The sequence below is a fragment of the Equus quagga genome, chromosome 1 (genome assembly GCF_021613505.1).
Source record: "Equus quagga isolate Etosha38 chromosome 1, UCLA_HA_Equagga_1.0, whole genome shotgun sequence".
In the NCBI taxonomy this organism is placed as follows: Eukaryota; Metazoa; Chordata; class Mammalia; order Perissodactyla; family Equidae; genus Equus; species Equus quagga.
The window spans coordinates 110,391,201-110,416,241 of NC_060267.1; the positions used below are offsets into that span (position 1 = coordinate 110,391,201).

Sequence of the window (25,041 nt, forward strand, 5' to 3'; positions counted from 1 at the left end):
GGAAGGAGGATTACTAAATAGTCTATTATGAAAAACAAAGTATTATATTTATGATAGAGTAAATTAGTATTTGGAAGTTCCTTTTAATATTTTCATGTTGTAATCCTCTTATTAACTTATAATTTCTAAAAATTAGAAAATCAAGAGGGCCTAAGATTTTTTTTCTGCAAACTTGACAACCAGGAGTGGTCTGGTGTTACTTGCTGTCTGTGACCAAGAAGAAAAACAAGTTGTGCTCTCCTGAAAAGCAATTCCTTAGTAACATGAGAACACACATCAGCTTTCTGTCTCAAGAAGTCATTTTTTGCTGACAAGGGCAAGTTAACAACCCAGATTTTCTTAATAAGGTTTTCAGATTAGGTGAGAATTAGAAGTTTTACTACAAGTGTGAAATGCAAACGCTTACCTGAAACTTGTTTCTCTGACTTACAAAGAATGTGGGGTTCTAAGAAGTTCTTTCAGATTAAAAGTTCACTTAGCTGCTAGTTCCAAAATTTAGCCCCAAAATGAAACTCATGACTTGAACGAGACACTCCCTGGTCCTCTTCCCCTCCTAAAATGTCTTTCACGTCACCTTGAAAGAACTGAAGTGACCAGTGAGAAGAGGTCACTGGCACAACTACAACAGGACAAAGGGGTCATTCATCACTACCTGTACATTTCACAAGGAGGCATACGGGCTTCGGGAAAAGGTGCTGAGATTTATTTTCTGCATGAAGGAAATTAGCTGCTAAACTTGATGAACTGTATTAAACTTAAATGCCATCGGAGAAATGAGAAATAAAGGACTATTTACTCAAAAGGCAAGAATATCCTAGTTTCACACACATTCCTCAATTTTACCTTACAAGTTCTTGGTTAATGTGGCTAGAAAACGTGGAAAAGGAAATCCAAATGTGTAACCAACCCAAACTTGGTGTTTGATGGCAGCATAATCAGAGGTGAAAAACCGAAGATGAACACTGACAGAGATGTAATTCTCAATTAATTAACCAAATTCAAATAATTCCACTGGTTTTAATTCAACTGCAATTTAATCTTGGCAGTGTCTTTCGATTTACTGTCAGATTAAAGTCTTATTAACTTTATCCGCTACTAAAAACAAACCTGAACAGAGTTGGGAACAGACTTCATTTAGAGGAATAAAAAAATGATGTTTTCTAATAACCTCTCAGCCAGCGCTGACCCAATCCCTCTGCATAATCCTGACCAGTGCTTGGAGTTAAGAGAAGGTCTGGTTATTAATCCAACATGAGAAAGAAGGAAGTAGGATGGCTTACTCACAGGCAGGTACTCAGACTGAGCCAATCTTACAGCTGTGCTCCATAAGTGGGTACAGAAGAAAATGTGAATTTAATAGAGTGAAATAAAATGATCTACACGATATTGAAGGTCCTCTTGCAAAGAAACAAGTTCATATCCTTTTTCATATCCCACCTACCACACTACCACTGTAAGTCTTCGGGGGGAGGAAGAAGATTTTTGTGCATTTGAGGCTCAACTCCTTGGATTTGGGTAAGTGACTTATGCCCCCAAGTGTAACTGAATAGGAAGACAGTCGAGAATTAACATACACTGTGTGGCTACAAGATGCATAACAGACTACCTTTTTTGATGGGGTTATTATTTTACAGCTTCAGTAACTGAGCTTCACAGACATTAGCATGTAGTAAGTGGCAAAGCTAATACCTGAACCCAGGTCAGACTGTAAAGTCTTTGATATCGTCACCAAGCCACCCTGCCTGCCAACATACCAAAGTCCTTTGAAGCCATACTGGACCAGGGTACAATTAAGAGAAACAAATCTATGTCAGCTAGGGGGAAATGGAGGTAGCAAATCCAGAAGCAAGAATACAAGGGACAGGTGAAGATCGGTCTTTTTATTGCTTATATTAAAGCTTTCCACTATGGATAAGTTTAGACACTGTTATAACTTCTTAGCCAAACGGTTTTAGCAAATGCACATATGGTGTCTATTCATAAAAGTAGATGTGGGTTACGACCCAGCTATCCCACTACTGGGTGTCTATCCAAAGAGCTTGAAGTCAGCAATTCCAAAAGTCCTATGCACCCCAATGTTTACTGCAGCATTATTTACAACAGCCAAGACATGGAAGCAACCTAAGTGCCCATCAACAGATGACTGGATAAAGAAGATGTGGAATATATACACAATGGAATACTACTCAGCCGTAAAACAGAACACAGTCTTCCCATTTGCAACAACATGGATGGACCTTGAGGAAATTATGTTAAGTGAAATAAGCCAGATAGAGAAGGACAATCTCTGTATGACTCCACTCATATGAGGAATTTAAAAATGTAGACAAAGAGAACAGATTAGTGGCTACCAGGGGAAAGATGGGGTGAGGGGTGGGCACAAAGGGTGAAGGGGTGCACCTACAACACAACTGACAAAAAATAATGTACAACTGAAATTTCACAAGATTGTAACCTATCATTAACTCAATAAAAATTTTTTAAAAAAAGTAGATGTGGGTGATAAATCTGAGAGATTATATGTGCTGCCTACAACTGAGATGCAAGAACAAAATGTTAGAACTAATCTTTCATAAAATAGAGATTAAAATTAATCAGAGACATAGAAGGAAGCTGAGTGGTTAAGAGGTTGTAAATATAATCATAACACAAATTGTGCCTAGCCTATGCCTTGCATGCGAGAGAGGCTCCATAAAAGTTTTGCTGGGCTTCATTATCTAGTCCAACATACATCACAGATGAAGCAGCAAAGGCCCAGACAGGTCAAGAACATTGCCCAGAGATCACACTGCTGGTCAGGGACAAAGCCAAGGCTGGGACTCAGGTCCTTCAACTCCTAAACCTGAGCTACTTTCTGGACCCTCAAGTTCAGCCCTCTGGTCCCCTCGTCCTATTCTTCATGCTCACACTTCCCTACAGCGCTTACGCCAGGGGCTCTCTCAAGATTTATTACAGAATGCAGCACATCACAATTCAAAAGGGAAAAAAGCCAAAGTTCTCCTAATACCTGGTTCATTTCACTGAGTTTTAAGCATCACTCTACCTCTCTGCCATTAAATTATTTGCCCACACTTTTTTCTTTTTTTTTTAAGATCCCAACCAGACCATGGGAAATTCCCATGTTGCTTTATTCCTCAGTCACCATATTTGCCCACTCGTAACACAGACATACAACCCTGGGAGCAGATGAAGTTTAAGAGGAAACAACAAAAAGTGTAATGTAGCTTTCAGATTCTGTGTGCTGAGGCAGAGCACATGCACTGAGTGGACAGAGAACTCCACCTGGAGAGTAAGCTGAAGACAATGCATGAGCTCTGAGGCAAGAAGTTCCAGAGAGGAGGCAAGGCAGCCACCGCTTAGCTTCAAGCCCTGGTTCTACTATTTGCTAGAATTCGGGCTTTGGCAAGTTTCCTAAGCTATAAAGTCATCTTCCCTCACCTAGAAAATGGTTATAACCCACCAACTTCACAGAGTTGAAATGAGGCTCAACTGACATAAGGGTTCATGAAAGGTTTGAGTATCCACACATACTGTAATGCCCCAGAGATCCTAACATCTTCTTACGGTGCCTGGAGAAGACACTTTCTGCTCTCCAACTCTGATCCTTCTAAAGAAAAGGAGAATTTCTTTTCCAACTCAGAGGCAGAACTCAAAAGAGAAGGAAAAAAATTTACATCATTATCCTCCTCATGATAATAATAATGTTGAGCATTAACTCCACACTCACAATGGACCTGGCATTGCTCTAAAAGCATTTCTTACATCCTTTAGTCCCCTAAACTCTCGCAAGTTGCTGTTACCATTTCACTTATGAGCAAATCAAGACACAGAAAAGTTCAATACTTTGCCCAGCATCACACATTAGCCAAATTAATTGGATTTGAACCCAACAGAGATGCTTCCAGAGCCAAACTCTTTACTATACCATACACAAGTACTAGAAATAAGAAAGGAAAGGTGCCCCATCCGTCTCCAGGAGAAACTACTTTCCCCTTAGGAAGAAAAGGGAAAAAGTACTGAATTTAAAATAGATGTAATTTATTTCAGGTCTTTCTCTCAAGCTTAATCTTTCTGAGAATGAAAGTTATTAGAAAAATGGTTTTGGATACTGCAAGTAAGCTTTTGGTTCTTGAGAAGCTGTTCCAGTGAAAACAAACCTACAGGCAGGCTCATAGAATGACTCTCTGACATCACCATCACATAAGAGGAAGGACAGATAAAGATAAAATCTAGGACTCTCCATTTCCCTTTGCAAACTGGCAGAGTCGTTCCACAATGACAGATGGATGACTCCCAGACTTTGTCAACGGAAACCCAGTCACGTGCACGAAATGCTTTTCTTCACCTAGCCCCACTTATCTAGCCAAACTAAGGAATTACAAACAAAAAGCAGAAATTACTAGCTTGGGGGCATACTTCTCATATGTAAGCCAATAAAACAAATCAAGTGGCTATTATTCAAGTTAAATCTGCTTTCACTAATAGTCATACTATTAATAGTGGACACTGGCATCTGGTGAACACACATAGTAGCTTGCATCCATTTAAGGTGCCTTTTCATAGCTAACTTCAACTGGGTAAAAAAATCTGCTTGTTCTTATGGACAGATACATTATTTATTGTTGACAAAAGCCAGTATTCTTCAGTCACCAAGACACTAAAAATTAGATGGAAGGAAAATCATGTGGAACTATCTATGTGCAATCAATATACCACAATACAGAACCCTGTTGTCTACCCAAACCATTTCCAACACCTCTCTCTCTGGCTGTTTCCTAATACAGAGGCTGAAAAGATAGAGCGTAACTTTCCCCAAATTATTTGCAGCTAGGAGTAAGCATGGAATCTAATATCAACTAATGAAATAAAAGTAGACTCCTGGGGAGCATGAAGATAAGCTTTTGGTGCTTTATGAAAAAGATAGGAATGAAAGGAGAGCTCACTGTGTTGCCCCCGAGGTCTTTTTTCTTGCCATAAATGCAAATAGGTCACCTGGTGACACAGCAGCCATTCTGTAAGCATGAGGTGACAAGACCATAAAAAGAAAAGCCCATATCCTGAGGATGTGGAGCAAAAAAGACTTTAAAGTCCTTTACTATACCTGCTACTGCCTATCTCTGGATTTTTGATTAAGTGAACAACAAATGTCCTTATCTTTTAAACCAATGTTAAGTGGATTCTTCTCTTAATTGCAGTCAAAATCATTCCTAACAGGCTCAAATATCATTCCTTATTCCCTGATTAACACCATAGTGGACTACCTGGATTGTGTACCCAGTATTTCTTTCTTTAGGAACTAGCTCTAGCCCAGATAATTTTCTTGGGAGCTTCCATGTTAACACAGGTAACCCTAACCCCACAGCCTAAGGTGATTGATCCAGAGGAAGAAATCTGACCTGAGCTTAGCCACAGAGTCCTATTCTGGGAATTTCTGAATATTAAAACAACAAAGACCAGTCTCTCTCTAATGGTTAAAGGTGTAAAATCATAAACAGGAGCTACTGGCAGCCATGTTTTCCATCTCACAGAAAATGACAGTTTGTAGTGAGACAAAAGTAGCAGGTGTGTAGTTTTACTTCTTACAGTATGACAGACCTGAACGAGTCCCTCGGCTAAAACACAAAAAAGCCTAGATGAAATATTAAATCACATTTTAAAATCATCTACTGTAGTAGTTAGCTAGCAGGGAATCCAAAGAAGCCAATTATGAAATAATAAAAACAAGACTCCTAGCAGTTAAGTCTGTCCTAAAACCAGCATTCCCTCTGTGGTTATCAGAACCTTAAGCTTCCATTTTGATACCTGTGCTAGGTACAGAAAATAAAGCTTTAAGCCTACTCAAGATCAAAAGTCTCCTAGGAGACCCTTGCATAAAGCTTTGGCCCCCAAGTAGTTACAGCTTCAAAGCAAAGGTGAAAAAGAAACAAACCCACCCTGGAAAATGGGAGGGTAAGATAAGTTGTCCATCTTGACTTTGACCCTGGGTATACGAGAGAAAATTCCCCTAATAATTCATATACACAAGTGGGCCCTCATACTAGTTTATCACCAAGATTCATATTGTGTGAAAATCCTTGAACTTTAAGCAGACACGAAACAAAATAAAACTAAAGAAAACTTTAGGCAGAGAATTTGATTTCAAGTAGTTCTGAGTTATGGCACCTCAGACAACTAGCAAAAGGAAACAATTTTCTCTGGAGCAATGTAGCTTTAACCCAGGCCTCAAAGAATTCCCACAAATGAATTCCAAGAAACAAAGCTGATGCTCAAAAATCACAACACACACAGGGAAATAAGACATCATTTTCAGAACCAGCCTCTACAGAAAACAGAATAAATGATCTGCAGATATTTCACTGACTGGAATTTTCACAGATAAAATATTCTGAAACTACAGTTTTTAAGTAACAGGAAGTAAAACAGAGGCTTGAAAATATGGAGGAATGAGACTGACCAAACATTTTTAGAAGACACAAATAGAAGTTTTAGAAATGAAAAATATAATTGAAATTAAACTCTCAAAGAATAAAGAACAGATTGGAATAAAACAGAATTAGTAAACAAAGACAGATCAGAAGAAATTATCCAGAGTGCAGCCTAGAGAGTAAAGATGGAAAAGAGGAAGAGGTTAAGAAACATAGCCTAACTAAAGTTCCAGAAGATAACAGACAGACTGGGAAACGGAGTACTCCAACAGATAAAGGCTCAGAATTTTCCATGATCGTTAGCAAAAAACAATCTCAAATCTAAGAATCTAACAAATATCATGCAGGATAAATGAAAATAAATCAACACCTGGACACATACCAATAAAAGCGCAGAAAATCAAAGGCTGAAAGAAAATCCTAAAGTCAACCATAGAGCAAAGTCTCTGCTAATTGCTTTTAACAGCAAAAATGGGACCCCAAAAAACAGTTATGCCAAGAAAAGTATCCATCCACCTATAATTTTATACCAAGCAAAACTATCACTTGTATCACTTAATGATGGGGATACACTCTGAGAAATGCGTCACTAGGCAATTTCATCATTGTGAGCAACATCATAGACTGTACTTACACAAACCTGGATGGTATAGCCTACTACACACCTAGGCTATATGATACTAATTGCATATATGGAACCACTATCATATATGCAGTCTGTTGTTGACCAAAACATTATGTGACACATGACTGTAAAAGTGAAATTTTCCAAAAAAATAAAATGAATATTTTCAGACAAAATAAGAGAATTTACTACTAACAGATCCTCTAAATTCTATAGGATGTTTTTGAGGCAGAAAGATAAATATCCTAGGTAGATGGTTTAGTAAATACTAATATATAAGTCAATAAAAAATGACAATATAAATCAAAATCATATCTAATATGCAGGTTTAAGTTAAAAATAAAGTAATAACATTAGGAACAACAAGAGTATATACTGAGAGAGGGTGACAGGAATTCAAATGTTCTAAGGTCTTTGTATTGGAGCAGAGAATAATGACAGTTATTAACACTAGACTTAATTAAATAGATATATTAAAATATCTGGGGTAACTGCTATATATATATAAAATATAACCCTCAAGCTAGTAGAGGGAAAAAATGAAATGGAGAACAACAAAAAAACACCTTCAATGAAACTTAAAGAAGGCAAGAAAGGAAAAAATATACATAAAAAAATGTTGAGGGAAAAGAGAAAACCACAAACTAAGATTGTAAATCTAAAACCATCAGTAATTATAACAAATATATAGGGACTAAATATTCCAATTAATAGACAATGACGGTCAGAATAGGTTTTTTTTAAATTTTTTTTTAAAGATGGGCACCTGAGCTAAAAATTGTTGCCAATCTTCTTTTTTTCTTTCTTTCTGCTTTTTTCTCCCCAAATCCCCCCAGTATATAGTTGTATATTTTAGTTGTGGGTCCTTCAGAATAGTTTTAAAAATCTGGTTATGTGTAGTTTATGAGAGACTTCTCTAAAACATAATGGCAGATAATTTAAAAGCTAAGAAAAAGTTATACCAAATAAATACTAACTAAAACAATTCTAGTGTGGATATACTAATAACACACAAAACAGACTTCAAGACATAAAACAGATAAAAATGTTCCCTATACAATGAACAAATGCTTAGTCCACCAGAAAGCTATGACAATTTTACAAGAGTTAGCCTTTACTAACATAACTTCAGGAAAAGAAAAACTAAAAATACCTTAAACCTGCAAATCCACTGTCATAGTGGGAAATTTTTAAACCTTTTTAAACGTTTACATACGTCAAAATTCCCTTTTTTCTTTAGTATACAGTTCTAAGAGTTTTAATATGTATATATATTGCATAACCAACATCATAGTCAGAATATAGAAGTTTCATAACCCCCAAAAATTAATAGCAGGAAATTTCAACAATTGATATATCAAGCAGACAAAAAATAAATAAATAAACTCATATATAGGCTATTGCACCCCAAGCTGGAAAATGCATATTCTTTCAAGCACAGCAGAACATGATAAAAATTGGTCACTTGCTAAGCCATAAAACAAGCCTCTTCAGTTTTAAAGGACTGATATGATACAGATCATATTATCTGAACAACATACAACTGAGTCATAAAACATTGTTTTAAAAAGAGAACTAGAAATCCCCCATACAGTTGGAAATATAAAACACTTCTAAATAACTCATAGATATAAGAAATGATAGTAGATATAAGAAAATATTTAGAACTCAGTAAGAACAAAAACATACTACCTTATCAAAATATGTAGGATGTAACTAAAGCAATATTTAAAGGGAATTTATAGCTTTAGATGCTTCTGTTACAATTTTCTCAATAAGGGCTCAAAATTTGGAGTTGATTATCTAACTCAAAACAGTAATAAAGGAAGAGCAGAAAAATCTGACGAAGGTAGAAGAAAATAATAAAGGGCAGAAACTAACGAATTTCAAAACCAACCTACAATAGCATCAATAAAGCCAAAATGTTTTTCCTTGAAGACTAATAAGACAGAAAAACATGTGTCAATACTTATGCAGAAAAAAGAACACACAAATACATAATATTGGGAACATTATTATAGTAATCCTGTTGATGTTGTAACAAATTACCAAAAACTGAGTGGCTTAAAGCAACACAATTTTATTCTCTTAATGTCATGAAATCTAAAATCAAAGTGTCAGCACAGCTGCATTCCTTCTGGAATCCTCTTCAGGGGAGAATCCATTTCCTTGCCTTTTCCAGCTTCCTGCACTCCTTGGCTCATGGCCGCATCACTCCAACCTGTTGCTTCCAACCTCACATCTCCTGCTACTAACGCTAATCCTCCTGCTTCCCTCCCATAAAGACCCTCATGATTACATCAGGCAGACCTGGAAATCCTGGATAACCCTCCCATCTCAAAATCCTTAACTTGATCACATTTGTGAATCCCCTTTTACCAGATAAAGTAATATATTTAAAGGTTCTGGGGATTACAAAGTGGACATCACAGGGCAGAGGGGACATTCTTAAACCTACCACAGGGACCAAACCAGACACTCCAGGGATTAGCAAGATAAAAAGAGGATATTACAGGTTTTGAAAACTTAGATAACGTGGATATATTTCTAGAAAAACAGAACTTAAAAACCTGACTTAAGAAGAAATAGCCCTTTAAAGACATAAGGAAACTGAATCATAAAGAAAACATATGGCTGAGATCACTTTACTCACCCAAAAACAGAAAATTCCAATGCTACACAAACTCTCCCAGAGAACAGAAAAATAGGGAATACTTCATAACTCATTTTTAGTATAACCTTGACACCCAAACTAGATGAGAACAGGACAAGAACACAAAGTGGTAGATGTGTGTAGAGAGGAAGAGCTGAGAGATGGACATAGGCTGCTGAAGGTACTCAGTGCCTGAATGGGTCTGTTCCTGAGCCCCTGCTGCATCCCCGCCCTTCGTGCAATTCAGTTATTCAGCCAGGATCCTCTGAGCCAATAAAATCCCTTTTTGTTGAAGCTAGTTCAAGCTGGCTATCACCGGAATCAAGAGTCCTGACTAGTTCACCATTCTACCAACGAATCTGACACATCCAACCTCTTCAATGATATTTGCTAACTATCATCAGCTCAGTTATCCATATTAATGCAAAGGCCTGAGAACATAGGGGTAGCGAAAGCCAGGTCAACCACAAGTATTTTAAAATTTATGCTGTCACCTTTCCAGCAAGCTCTCTGACTGCATTTTTTCTTAAGCTATTAAGATGAATTCAAATTAGAATAGATGGAAACAAATGAGCATCAGGGGAATAAAAACATGTCTAGGATTCAATTTCTCCAAGAATAATCTTCAAAGTGGGTCTCACTCATCTCTCCTCATAAGGCTGCAAATTCCTTAAAGGCAGGGACCATTTCTACTCGTTCAGGTAGATGACCTTGCAAATAGTCAAGAAGCTGGCACAATCCAACGACCTTTGGGACTATGTTTCTATGAGTCTTGCCAAGAGCATACTTTCCATTGCGATAGTTAAGAAGCCAATACAGAAACATGCAAAACGGTGAAAAAAATCAAATGGAAACAGTTTATATTCCCTTATATGCACCCAATGCTTCAAATCCTATTGAAGAATTGTTTTAAGGTAAAAAAAAAAAATGCTAAAATCATAAAAATGAAATTGAGGGAACATTTATCAAGATGTAATTGACAAGGAGATACAACAATGGGAGTTCCAGAAAATCCTGAGCAATGTTTCTAATCAGTAATGAGCCTGGCAAACAGATGAACTCAATTGCACCTCTGCAGCACCCACGGCAGGTGACGGAAAAATTAGACAATAATGTCAACTAGGGACTTGAACATATGTCCTGAAACCACAAAACCTGAAACTTACTTTGCTCCAGAAATGGAACCACAGCTTTTTGGGTTGACATAATATTGGTAACATTTTCAGCCATTGACAAAAAAGATGAGCTATTGCAGGAGTTCTTAATAGGCAGGTGACAAGACATGCCAAATTTTACATAATCTACATACAGATCATTGCTTGGCGCTAAGTCAGCACTCAAAGACTAATGGACCCTGGGTTGAGGAAAGGAGAAACAGCTGTACTCAGAACTCGGGATGAGAGGCCAACAAGGAGGTGGTAGCTCCTCAATCAAATATTAAGCATTCAAGGGAACAAGAGTCTAGAATCTAGTAGTTCAAAAACACCCAGCTTTTGGGCAGGAAATAACTTTTCAAATGCCTCTCCTTCTCATCAAGCAGACTATGAGGTCACCAACAAGTCTCCTTGTCAGAATCCCAGCCCAACATCATTTTCACCTCTTGCTTTGTTAGTCGGTACCCTGTACGCTGTAGGGAACAACTGGAAATAATGCTGAATGTTCTGTTTTGCTCTCAACAAGCTTTACATATTCATTCCTGAACGATCTGAAAATAAAGTCAATGCTAACTTTAAAAAAAAAAAGAAAGAAAGAAAAGTTCTTCTACATTACAAGAGACCAGTAAAGGACGATTATGGGTTTCCTCCCTCCCCCTGCCCAGATCAAGGGACAGCATTCCCTTGGGTTTTTATATTCTTGTATAATATTTAATTAAATACTCTGTTCCTACTGGTTTATGTACTAGAGAACACTAATTTTAGAAAACCGATTAGCTAGTTCTTTCTAACAGTATGTTATTGTAGCTAAGGTCAAATTTTTCACTGAAACTATGGCAACAAAACCCCAGTATTCTCTGTCGGCAAGACTGAAGCAAAGTTCTCAAGAGGCAGGTCTCCACTTGATGGCTAAAGCTAGGCTAGACTATTCTCTTTCCTACTTTTACCTGAAATCCCAAATTTCTGGGAATAGTTATTGGGGAGAGAGGGAACCTCAGTCAGAGAAATTTGCTAGTGTTAAGTCCAAGTGAGCTTACATGTAAGTGTCATCACTGTTAACATTTTTAGACACATATAATTTTAGCAGCACAAAACATCCCGACATTTCAGAAGCACCCAAATTGGAACATAAATGTACCCGGAAAAATACCAGATGAAAAAAGGAACTTTTAAATCTCAACAAGAGGAATAATTGCCCAACTTATTTTCTCAATTATTGCAACTGCTCAAATTGGAGTTTTTCTGCACTGACCTCCACCTATTGCTTTGTAAAGGAAAAAAGACCAGCTCTTTGAAGGGACTATTCTCCCCATATCTGTGGCCACTCTCCACTTATCTCCCCAAACCAGTGCCAATGGACACAAGCACAATTTTTGCCTTCTACAGGCGTTATGCTGGCCTCTCACCTTAGGGAGAAGTGTCTCCACCCTGGCCAATACTACCAAGGAAGTAGCCACTGGACATCTTTCTCCTGGAAGCTCAACTGTCTACAAAGCCAGGTAGAGAAAGGCATTCTTGCAGGCCAACTGGCAGAAACCCCTTCGAACTTACAAAAAACACACAGTGGCAGGGGAGGGGCAGCGTTCAGGAAAGCAGCAGGTTGGCAATATCTTCCTCCTGTCTGTCAAGAGTGGTTGGAATGCCTGCTGCTTGGGTTAAGATAAACACAACTTCCTCTCTTCACTAGGCTTGTCATTCTATACACAAGGCAGGATTACCATCTTGAGCAAATGCCCCATTAGTAACCGATCGGGGCTTGTGCAATTAGAGAAAAGGCCGATGACTTCTCTTCAAAAGGCCACAAGCTCCACAGCTCCCTCTCAATGATGAGGCACACTCGACAAAATCTTAAGAAACTCAGAAAGGTTAAAGCGGGCTGGCTATGGATACCTTTGTATACTCCATGTACTGAAATTTTAAAACAGACATATCAATGTTTTACGAGATGGCAAGGGCCATGTTTGATCTTCCTAAGTGATGTCCTCAAAACTGCTAATTGGAGATTTAGTCACAACAGCTACTCAGCTACTACTTATTGAGTGCCTGGGTTGTGCTAGGCATGTTGCTCACTGCGCTATATACATGTATCATCTCATCCTAAAACAGTCCCATCCATTCCATACTGTTATTAACCCTAGTCCTCAGGTGGAGAAACTAAGGTGTCAAGAGGGTAAATAATTTGCCCACGGTCACACAGCAGGGACTCGAACCCGTATCTCACTCCAGAGCCAGCACTCCTAACCTCTATGCTCTACGGCCTCCCCAGTACATCTGACCTACTCATTAAAACCAGATATTCAGCAGGACCTTTTTGTTTTTGCTTTTCTATATTTGTTCACTTTTAAAATATTCAGAAAGGTGAACAGAAAGGATTTTATTTTTCGTATTTATTCACCTTTTCAAATATTCAATAATTCCATCCTTTCACTGCTTTGCAGTGTTCTCTACCAGCTGGACTGAACACATTTGGCTCCCTGAGAGGTTCTCATTGGGAAAGCGTATCTGTACGTTCCCCAGCTGCTAGCTGACCCAACACTCCCAACCACGGGGCTTCCACAGGAAGCAAAAACAGAAGGAACAGCTGGGTCCTTTGGTGGGAAAACACAGACACTCACAGTCAAATGGGATCATCTACCTAACCTCTGTCCCACAGCAGAAATTCCCTCTCCAACATCCCTGACAAATGGTCAGTCCCCTTTGAATGAGGGGAAACGATAATTAGAAGCAGGCCTCTTCCCTGAGCCATCGCTCAGCACTCACAGTCAGAAGCAAGTCCCAGAAATCTAAAACATTGCCTCTGGTCACTTTGATCTGCTGGCCCTAATTCTCTATTGTTCTGGGCTCTGAACGGATCTCACAAAATGACAGCCCTAAAATAAGGGGAGACAACTGTCAGTTGCTCCTTACAGCTTTGCATGAGCGTGGCAACTTGTTAGAAATGCAGAATCTCAGCCTTTACCCCAGACCTACTGAATTAAGAGTCCATGTTTTAACAAGATCCCCAGGTGATTCCCTGCACATTCGTTTCACAAGCAATGCCTTATAGGTCTCTTTTCATTTATTCTACAAATATCTAAGTACCTACTATAGGCCACAGCCAATGCCAAGCCTTAGGGGAGACAAGCACAGTTTCTGACTTCACAGTTAATGGAGCCGGGTAACAGCAAGGTCATACACCAGCAATAATGCAGTTTTACGGCATTTAATATGGTCCAGGTATCCTTTAAGTGCTTAACAGGAATTATCTCCTTTGATCCTCACAAAAACGCTGTGAGGTGCACATAATAATCTGCCCATTTTGAAGATGAGCAAATGGAGGCACTGAGAGGTTAAATAATGTGTCCAAGATGATATAACCAGCAAAAAAAGCAGAAGTGAGAGTCAAACCCAAGCAGTCTGGCTTCAGAGTCTGTGTAGAGGGAGGAGCAGCTTATCTGCACACAAGGAGTCAGCAAAGATACTCCAGGGCGGATGTCTGAGGTTTGAAGGATGAATGCGCATTAGAAAGACTGGGAATCCCAGGAGGAATGGCACAGATGGGGAGATCATTTCAGAAGAAAAAGGGCATGCAAGGGCCCAGAGAGTAGAGCAAGTACACTGACTGCCAGAAGGCAAAAAATCAGTCTGGTTGGAGCACAGAACATGGGGTGGGGACTGCAGATGAGGGCAACTCATGCAGGGCCATGCGAACCCTGAAAGTACGTCCTTTATCCTAAGCATCACTTGGGAACCACCGAGGGCTCCAAGCAGCCAAGTGACATCATCAAATTTGCATGATTCCTCTAGCAGCAGTGAGTGGTGGATTGGAGGGGGTGCCCATATGCAGGGGCAAAAGGGGAAATGCAGAAACCAGCCAGGAGGTGGCTGCGGCAACTTAGGAGAGGAACGCTGTTGCCCCAGCTGGTCTAAAATGTCTGCAGTTCTCTCAATGATTCATCGTTCAACATGAACATAATCGTTTTGAGACGTCCTCCTAGTTACCCCACCTTCAGTTTTATTCCCACTGAGCAATATGCCTCTTAAATGAGGACTCCAGGATGTGATAAGAGGCCCCAGGTGTTTCCTGAGCAGCTCACCTCCATTAATTCACTTGAGTGGTTAAGTAGAGACTTCGTAGACCTCCAGAGGTGGGTTCAAATCCTGGGTCCAGTTTGGCTACTGACCCTTTCTGGGCTCAGGGTGCCCAACTGTATAGTGGGGATCATAATACCACCCAGACCACAGGGGTACTCCAATGGTCAAGAGCAAAAGGCCAGACACAAAGGAGGGAGGTACTTCATAATTATTCGCTTTTCATGATCGCATATTGAATGAAGCCAAGGAATCTTAAAACTACAGGCATAAAAGAGAGAAAAAAGATCAAACACTGGGGGGTCAAGGAGAAGACACTCTCAGAGGATGAAGCCAGTCTACTTTCCAGGGAAAAGACAAGTCAACTGTAAGAAATCTTTTTAGAAGTACCAGACTCAAGTAGTTTGGAAAGAGATTATAGGACAGCATAAGGCATCGATGTAAAAAAAAAAAAAAAAAAAAAAGCTGTCGGTTGACCTAAAATGTCATCAGCGAAAACACTGCTAGAATTGGAAACAGTGAAAAACATTTTAGAAAAAAAACTAATTCCTTTTCAACTAGTTTTTAACCAAAGACTAGCGTTATGGCAGGCACTGAGCCAGGAGTGTAGGGTAAGATTTGCTCCCTCCAGGGGCTCCAAAATCCAGCTGAGGAGACAAAAATAGAAGACAGCTGTGACAAATACTATACTCAAGGTTGTTAAGAAGGCAGTTAGTGTGCATCTCTAGTGTATAGACATTTGCTCCTGTGTCAACACATCTCCCAATGACATATTTTGGGATAGTAGAGGAGAAAACTGATTAAGAAATCCAGTAAAGGAATACTTTAAGGCCAGTCCCCTTCTAAAGGCAGTTTAGAGTTGAAATTAAACGCTCTAAAGGAGTGTTTCTGATGTCACAATGTCTGGGTTCAAATCCTGGCTCTGCCACTTCTAGCTATGTAATCTTGGACCAAATACTCAACATTTTGCATGTCAGTTTCCTCATCTACAAAAGGAAGGTAAGCTTTTATAGCACTGTAGCTGCCTTCTGGGGTTGTTATGAAGGTTAAATAAATTAACGTATGTAAACTAAACAAATTAAATAAGATTAAATTAATTAATGCACGTAAGCACTACACAAGGTGTTCACTATCATTTGCATTTACAAAAAACATTATTGGGGCAGGCCCAGTGGCATAGCAATTAAGTTCATGCTCTCTGCTTCAGCGGCCCAGGGTTCACCGGTTTGGATCCTGGGCACAGACCTAGCACTGCTTATCAAGCCATGGTGTGGCATGTGTCACACACATAAAGTAGAGGAAGATGGGTATAGATGTTAGCCCAGGGCAATCTTCCTCAGCAAAAGGAGGAGGATTGGTGGCAGATGTTAGCTCAATCCTAATCTTCCTCAAAAAAAACATTATCATTAATTACCTAGGGTGATGGGACAAAAAAATTTTTAATCCATGGTCCAAACACAGCAGCCTGAACGACAGTGTTGGTGGAAACCCAGGGTGTGTACCAACCCCAATTTTGACACGGAATTGCTCTCTGACCCCAGGAAACTTCCTAAAATCTCTTTAATTTCCTCATCTGTCAGAAAAGGAAGAGAAAGAGTTGTCATAAACTCAAGTGATTCACCACATATCTTCATCAATGCTCTCAAGACAGGATTATGAGAGCCTTCGCCAAAAGAAAAAGTCCTTAATCAACCACTCTGTCCTGCTTTCAGGAGAACCATATAACAGTATGACAATATGACCCCATTACACTTGCTCCATGTCCAAAGTGATTTTGTACTCAATGGAGGAAGTCACAACAGCAATACTGAGATTCAATTAGATGACAAGGTAAACATATGAATTGCACTGGAAGCATTTTATGCATATAGAGCTGAAATTTGTTCTCCATTAGCAAATGAATTATTATGAGTAAATGAATATAAAATAGGGGTCTGGGGTCTACTTTCCATGAGTGACTCAGGTATTCAAAGAGGAAGCTGCCCAGGGCATCAGAGTAAGCAGAAGCTCTCTCGTGCCCATGCGCAGGATGCCCAGAGCCTTCAGACAGGGATCTCAAAGCTTAGAGCGAGTAGGCAGACATCCAGAAAGGCACACGCGCAGTGTGTGGGACTCCAGCATAATCAAGCAGCAGGCACCATCCCGGTGATTGTGTAACACACTGTGAGCATTCTGTGTTGCCCAGGGAATTGATTTAAATTACAGTGTTGCTCCCTTTAAATGGAGTCTGTTGGTGCAAGATTGAGATAAGCTGGTAAATCTGAAATGAAGATTATAAAAAACCTATTAATCTTTTTATTAAATTTGAATTGATTTTATGAATACAGAACAAGTTGCAAGAGGCTTTCCTACAAAGCTGCAGTGCAAACCTTCAGTATGCCTCAAGGCACAGACTTGACAAGCACCTTAAATAGACTGATTTTTCTGCCTTATTTAACAAGACAGGCAGAAACTAAGTTCTGTACCCCACTGGGAAAGGCCTGCCATGAATTAGAATCAAAAGAACAAACACAGTTTAAGTTAGGCCCACCATTTTGCATGTGGGTATTTAAAAATAAATAAGATATGGGTTCATTCCTTCAAGACCTTGCCATAAAAAAGGAAGAAACAATGTTCCTTAGCAACAATTAAGACAACGTGCAGCAAACAGGGTAGTTTGAAAGAAAGCTACGCCAGTGAGTCTGTTATGGCCACCCAAGTCCAGATGACCTTTGCAAACCAAGATCCTGACTATGTCCCCATCTGGCCTCAGAGTAAGGCCTGGCGGGTTCCATCTATTCATCTTAACTTGACAAAGAAGACTGTAATCCCAAAGGAATAGAAACCGACTTCCGGACTGCACAAAGCTCCTGAACATCAACGCTTTCTTACAAAACGTTAACCAGCCTATTTCTGGCACTCAGCACAAAGTTTCAAGCTGGAAGGGATCTTGGAAGTCACTTCACCTAAACTCCATTTAACAGATGGGGAAACTGAGGTCTGGAGAGATGAAAAGATTCCCCCAAAGTATCAGAGCAGTTGGTGGCAGACACTGAGCTGGACACTAGCTCTGATGTCAGATAGTGCTCTTTACTCCTTTCTTAGCAGTTTTGCTACACCTGCTAAGGACCAGCCCCTAGTTTAATTAAAATTACAGGCAAAATTATGATCAGATAAGTAGATTGTTGGTACTCAAGTACTTCTTATCACTCAATCATGAAAAATGCCATTCTTATTTGAAGCCCCTTTCAAAGCTGCTGGAAGGGTCAGGGCCAATTCACAAAGAGCTTGCATGGGATGTGAAACTGTTCTCCCTCTCTCTCAACCAAGCCATCCTACTAAATCCACAAGGCCCCTAACAGATGGGTTGACAGAGTACAAGCACTCTAGGACTAAGGGAAGAAGGGTCCAGTAAAAATAACAAGGCCACATGTCTGATCCTCAAATTCATGGCTACACTTTAGGTCCAAGACTGGCTTGTCATAGGTAACCTACATCCTCCTCCTCTTCCCAGTATCATCCTGAGAGCACGATTCTGGGCTGTCATTGTTTTAAGCAGGACACATGCTGAGCAATCAGAAGTCATCAGCCAACGTGGGGATGCCCAGAGACCAGGTTACACTGCCCCAGTCCAGACTCTCATTCGCACTACAAACACGACTCAAATCATATTGCAGGTAACATATCGCATATCCCACAGCTTGTCCTGATGATAGTTAAAAATACATTAAGTCAACAGGGTCTGGGGTTTCCATCTTCCCACTTGGCTTTCTTCCTCATTTAAAGAGCTTCAGCAGATAACAGAAAAGTAATAACTTGGCCCATTCTCATTTAGAGACTGGAGGTGACAAAGGCTATGGCTTGAAAGAACTCTTGTGCTTTGTGTGGAGAAGGGTCCCTAGGGCACAGAGGGGAAGCACTGGGCCCAGGCCTTTGGGAGAGGGTTCTGGCCTGACTTGGACACTCACAAGTCATGTGACACTGGGCCAAGATGCTCAATTCTTAACAGCCAAAATGGCATCAGGCATAAAACAGATGCACCCTGGGCTGAGGAAGCATTTGCAAAGCTCAAGGAGAAAATGCACATGAAAAGCGTCATCATCTACTTGGCCCCAGCAAACCAGGAGATTGCAGGGACAATTTTTACACTATGTAGGAAGATAGTTCACTCGCTTTGCTTCTACGTGCACATAAACAGCTACTGTGTGGACAACAAATTACTCTAAGCAAGTTCCTTAAAGATTTTAACTGTGTAGTGGCACTGACTTCCTTGAGAATTCCTGCATCTTTCCTCCCTGGAGGATAGATGGCTGGCACATAGGAGGTGTCCAATAAATGTCTGTGGAATGAATGATCATCATTTCTAAGTGACATTTAACCGACTATGGGTAAATTACTCAATTTCTTCTGTACCCCCAATGGAGAACTAGAGCCTGCACTTCCTCATGTCCATAATGAGAACATAGGTAGGCTACACAGATTAAAAGAGAGAAGTTAGGCGGTGGTTAGTGGTTAAGTTCGTGCCCTCCGCTTTGCCGGCCCAGGGTTCCACGGGTTTGGGTCCTGGGCATGGACACAGCACTGCTCATCAGGTCATGTTCAGGTGGCGTCCCACATGCCACAACTAGAAGGACCAACAACTAAAAAGAAATATACAACTATATACTGGGGAGATTTGGGGAGAAAAAAAAAGAGAGAGAGAGAGAATTTATGGGAAGCACTTTGTATAAAGTAAATGCTCTATTAATGTTGGCTACTTTTATTTATGATGTGGGCCTGTTTCTCCATGAAAATCTAAGACTCCTGAAAACAAAGGGGGCTGTGTTTAACTCATCTTGCCTTCCACCCGTAACCAAGGCCAACAGCTGGTACACAGTAGGGCTTCAATGCTTGTTGAGCTGAACACTCATTTTCACAATACAATAGCTTAGTGGATTACTGTGCTTGAAACCAACTTGACTTGAGGGGAGAGAAGAAATACAGGGGACAAGGAATACTTACCTAGCTCATCCACACTTTCAGCCTGATCTATGATCTCTTCCCCAATCCATATAAACCACTGAATGACATCATAATGCTTCCTTTCTCCTCACCGTTCCCTGCCCAAACTTCTCCCCATCTTAAACTGTGTTTCCCTTCAAATAGCTTTTCTTCTGAAACTAAGGGGTTCCTGCAACATTAAAAATCTCTCACACTAAGAATCTGGGGCCAAGATCAGCCTGTTGAACTGAATGGAGAAGATCAAGTTTTGAGGGCAAGAACTTGACTGTTGCCCCAATCTGAAAAAGGAGATCACACAATAAACGGCATGATCAACGCTAAAGTCTATCTTATTTCCTGAAAGCCCCAGTCCTTACTTCTACTCCAACAACCCTGGAGGTTGTATTTCAAACAGCAGAGATTCTGAGATCAATATGGAGACTGGTTGTTGGTTTCCATCTTTTCTTTGTACAAGATGCCATTATATTTAGTAGGAGGAATAGATGAGTAGGAGTGGAAGAGGAAAAGATAATATAGAAGAAGGAATTCACCAACCACAAAGTTTCTGTTCCTAGTTTCAATGTGATGTTTGCCTTTCCTATTTTTTTACGATTATGGGCAGAGCCAGCACATCAGGGAGAAAAGAGACTCTGCCTTACCTTCCATGGACACTGGTGCTTTAAAATGGTACCACATGAACAAAGGGACTAAAGTAGATGAATTATTCTACATCTCAGCTCTTCTCATCACCTAGAGGACAGGGATGCTGTCCAAAATTCATTTGGATAATGAAAAAGACTTGGCTTATGTGAAACAGATGTGCGGCCAATCTTTTCTTCCTATAGAAAAAGTGAGGAGCAGGAGATATATTCAAGGGAATTACAAAAAAAGAAATTCACTTGGAAATGTACTTTTACCCATCAGAAAGAAGCAAGAGTGTTCAATAGTTCAATTCTTCAGCATCTACTGTGAAAAATAATAGCTACCAGTCACTGAGCAAGGCTTGTGTACCAACCACTCCATTTGGCTCTTTACCCCTATTTTCCTCAATCGTATTATCTTTATAGGGAAGAAATTATTTTCCCCCATTTTATAGGTGAAGACACAAGCTCAGAAAAATTAATCTATCAAGGTCACTCAGCTTGAATATGGGAACAGTGGGCCTCAAATCTGGGCCCACGGGGTCCATGTGCATACCCCTACCCACAAAAGCATTTAAAGACAAAAAGAGGGACCAGCCCAGTGGCACAGCAGATAAGTGCACGTGCTGCGCTTCAGCCGCCTGGGGTACGCTGGTTGGGATCCCAGGTGCAGACCTACGCACAGTTTATCAAGGCGTGCTGTAGCAGGTGTCCCACATATAAAGTAGAGGAAGATGAGCAGGGATCTTAGCTCATGGCCAATCTTCCTCAGCAAAAAAAAAAAAAAAGAGGAGGCTTGGCAGCAGATATCAGCTCAGGGCTAATCTTCCTCAAAAGATAAAAATAAAAAAAATAAAGACAAAAAGAAAAACACTACATAATTACTCTCATAGCATTAAAGGAGTCACAAATAGTTTCTTTCCCTTCTGCCACTACTTATAGTGCCAGGGTCTGTATTAAGCGTTGGGACTAGGAAAGAATAACTAAGGCTTACTGAACCCGTAACTAAGGGCCAGTCTCCCTCAGTACTAAATTCTAAACATACATTTAATCTTCACAATAACCTTATGAGGCAGGGACTATCATCATCTCACATTTTACAGATGACAAAACCAAGGCTCATGGAGGTTAAGCAATTTGTCAGGGTCACTTAGCTAAGAATTAGTGGAAGTTGGACATGAACACCACAAGCCCGATCCTAAGGTCTACGTTATTAAGCACTAGGGTGACAGATACCAAGAGGGGCTCACAAAACTAAAAACCCAAAGTCAGAAGCCACAAGGAGTATTGCATAAACAGGCCTTTAGTTTCCATTTACTTAGGAACAGGTTACGATGGTTCTCAATATAGGAAATAACTTGGCAAGGAAACAATGGAAGCAACAGCAAAGCCAAATGACTAAATGTAGCTCTGCTGATTGCCCAGATAAAGACTCCATCATGCCATCCGGCTGCTTGCCAGCATCTCACTTTTCCATATGTGTTTGTTAAACTCCAGGGTGCAAAGGCACGGCAAGAAAACGGACCAGAAAAGCCGCCAAATTGCCCAACTGCCATATGCACAATTGCTGAACATCAAAATGACTTCAACTTCAAAATACACTTGCATTTGGAAAGGCAGGACTCCCTTCTTCCAGAAGAGAGATCTTTTACTTTATTTTAGAAAAAAAATTTTTTTAAGTATGCTGCATGAGAATTGGAGGGATGCTTTGGAAAATGTTTAAATCCTCTCTGCCCAGGTTTTAAGGTGGAAGAGCCCCTCCTGGCCCCCTGCTCGCAAAGGGAGTCTGCCTGGGCTCCTCACCTGTGCACAGAGGGCCCCCCGTTCAGCACGAGCAATGAGGCGGTCCTGACCTACATTCTCGAAGCCTGCAGCAGAGCTTGTTTTGAACCAGATTTTCCCACAAGTACAAAGCACCTCACAACCTACAAACCTTTATCTTTAATTGACGGTGAAAGCCAGTCAACAAATCAAGCCACTGTCACGTAACAACCTATAGAGCTGGGCCAGGCCATTAACGTAGTTTGCTTCATTCCAAAGGGCCTCCACAGAGTGTTGCTTTCATTTCACAACAGTCCCTTCAAATCAGCCACCAGATATACATCTAAGTACTTTACCCCAGTGCCAGGAAAACATATATATCTCTTCTGACTTCCCCTGGCTACGGTCCTATTTATTTTAACGTTCTAACCTTGTATTCAAATAGCTACTGATTAACTTCGTACAGTGCTTTAACATCCTTCCCAGGTCCCTTTCCCAACACCCAAGGCCTGTGTGTAGAATGGGATATGAGCTCACTCTGGACCCGGGCAATGACTCCTGACTCTCAGCCCTCCACCTGGTCCCAGCTGCAAAAGCCAAGCCTGGACCAGCTCACCCCTAAGTAACAGAGCTGGGAGTTTATAGCCCAGGTTTTAGCAGCACTGGTTCTTAACCTTGCCTGCACAAGAGAATCACCTGGGGAGCTTTCAAAACTCTCGAAGCCCAATTAACTCAGAATCCCTGGGGGTGAAACTCAGACGTCAGTATTTTTTAAAGTCCCCCAGCTGATTTCTCTGTGCAGGCAAAGTTGAGAACTATTGCTCCCGCTCCATCATCGCCAGCTGTGTGATCCCAGATAAGCTACTTAACCTCAACCTTTGAGGCGGTCGATCCCCTTACAGGGTGGACAGACAACTCCATGAGTTAAAAGTGCAGGCAGAGCCCTTAGCACAGTGCCTGGCACCAAGTCTATTGATCTCGGCTCTGTTAAAAGATAAACGAGGCACAATCTATTATTCAGAGTAAGGAATTAATGCTACAAGTGACTGGATTAGGATCATTAGCTCAAACCTTTCACTTCTGCTGCATTCAGGATTCTGTTTTGGAAAAAGGTATGAAGGAGGGATTGCAAAGAAAAGACAGCAGAGGCAACAGCTACCTCAGGTTCCTGTCACACAGCGCTCATGTCAACAATTCTTTTTTTGAAAAGCCCCTTCTCCAGGTGAAAACATTCTCCTGACAGCCTCATGCCAACGGGATGCTTCTCAACACCAAACAGCTTCCAAATGGCTTCTCTCCACCTGAACGTCTGCTTTCCATTTCATTCAAAAAAAGTCAAACAGTTTCTAATTCACCTGATAATAAGGTATAACTCAATTGATATAATTTGCAAATGGAAAGATTTGAGCCCTTTGGGACTGAGGCCATTAGTCAAATACATAACCCAACGGATTCTCAACCCTGGCTGTATATAAAAATCACTTGGGAGGCCTTAAAAAATGCCAGTGCCCGGGCTCCAACCTGCAGAGATCATTTAATTGGTCTGGAGTAGGGCCCTGAGTATCTGCTTAATTTAAAATCTCTCTCAGATAATCTCTCCCACTACGCAGCTACAGCTGAAAACCACTAACCACCACCACAACAAAAAATAAAAACACAATGTTTATCATCTTAAGGTACCAACTATATTTTAAACACCTCTTGGAATAAACTAAGCTACCCTCTGAGGAAGACACCAAATGCAAGAGGCCTAAAACAAAAGCCAACACTAGTAGGCTACTGGTGGGAAGGCTGTCCTGCCTGCGTGATTTAACCCAAAAAGTGCAATCATCAAGAATTTCTCGGGGGGCCGGCCCGGTGGCGCAGCGGTTAAGTTCACACGTTCCACTTCTCGGCAGCACGGGGTTCACTGGTTTGGATCCCAGGTGCGGACATGGCACCGCTTGGCACACCATGCTGTGGAAGGCATCCCACGTATAAAGTGGAGGAAGATGGGCACGGATGTTAGCTCAGGGCCAGGCTTCCTCAGCAAACAGAGAAGGACTGGCAGTAGTTAGTTCAGGGCTAATCTTCCTCAAAAAAAAAAAAAAAGAATTTCTCACTCCAAGTTGAGGTATCTAAGAACAGGAGAGCCCCCAAAGGAGCAGAGAGATCTCCAGAAGTAACATGTGCCCTGTGACTAGATCCATAAATCCTATTTGCTTGGAGACGTTTCTGCACAAACATAAGGCTTTAAGCTGAATTAGCACTTACCAACATGTACTCAATAGACAAATTAAGGCCCTAATAAAAGCCATCCCAGTCTTGACAGTAAACTTACTTATGCATTTTCAAGAGGTCATAATCTCAGAAACGAAATCACACTTTAGAAAAATACATAAGTAAATAAACTTACAATTGCTTTAAAAAAAAAATCCACACACAGCAACACATTTCATAAATTTTCAAGCGAGGCAAAGTACCCACTCCAGGAAAATCACCAGCTTACCTCTGAATTTCTTGGGTGGATTGTTAAGGTCCCCGGTTTCTGGCTGTACAACACAACGATCATCAACAAGGCTGCAAAGAAGACAAAGATAAAGGTGACATCAAGCCAAGTCTAAGCAAATAAAACCTAAGCACTACGCAAAAATCAAATACCAGGGCTGTTCTTGTGCTAAACTTGGGCTGCCATATTCTCCTGTCAGGGACCTGTTTACACTACAGGTTTCCTATGCAGGGACCTAAACCGAATCCAAAGCCCAAGGTTCTG

General features: G+C 40.6%; 1 protein-coding gene across 3 annotated transcripts in view; it reads right to left on the reverse strand.

Annotated features, from left to right (window-relative positions):
• The window catches only part of ITPR1 (inositol 1,4,5-trisphosphate receptor type 1), a 317,422-nt gene that overhangs the window by 266,632 nt on the left and 25,749 nt on the right, over window positions 1-25,041 (reverse strand). For all 3 annotated transcript variants that reach the window (XM_046673482.1, XM_046673473.1, XM_046673467.1), the window contains one exon: window positions 24,778-24,848. Coding sequence is in view for 2 of the 3 variants with exons in the window: in XM_046673473.1 (XP_046529429.1) it covers window positions 24,778-24,848 (71 nt within the window). In the remaining variant the exon portion in view is untranslated. The remainder of the gene's footprint in view (window positions 1-24,777; window positions 24,849-25,041) is intronic.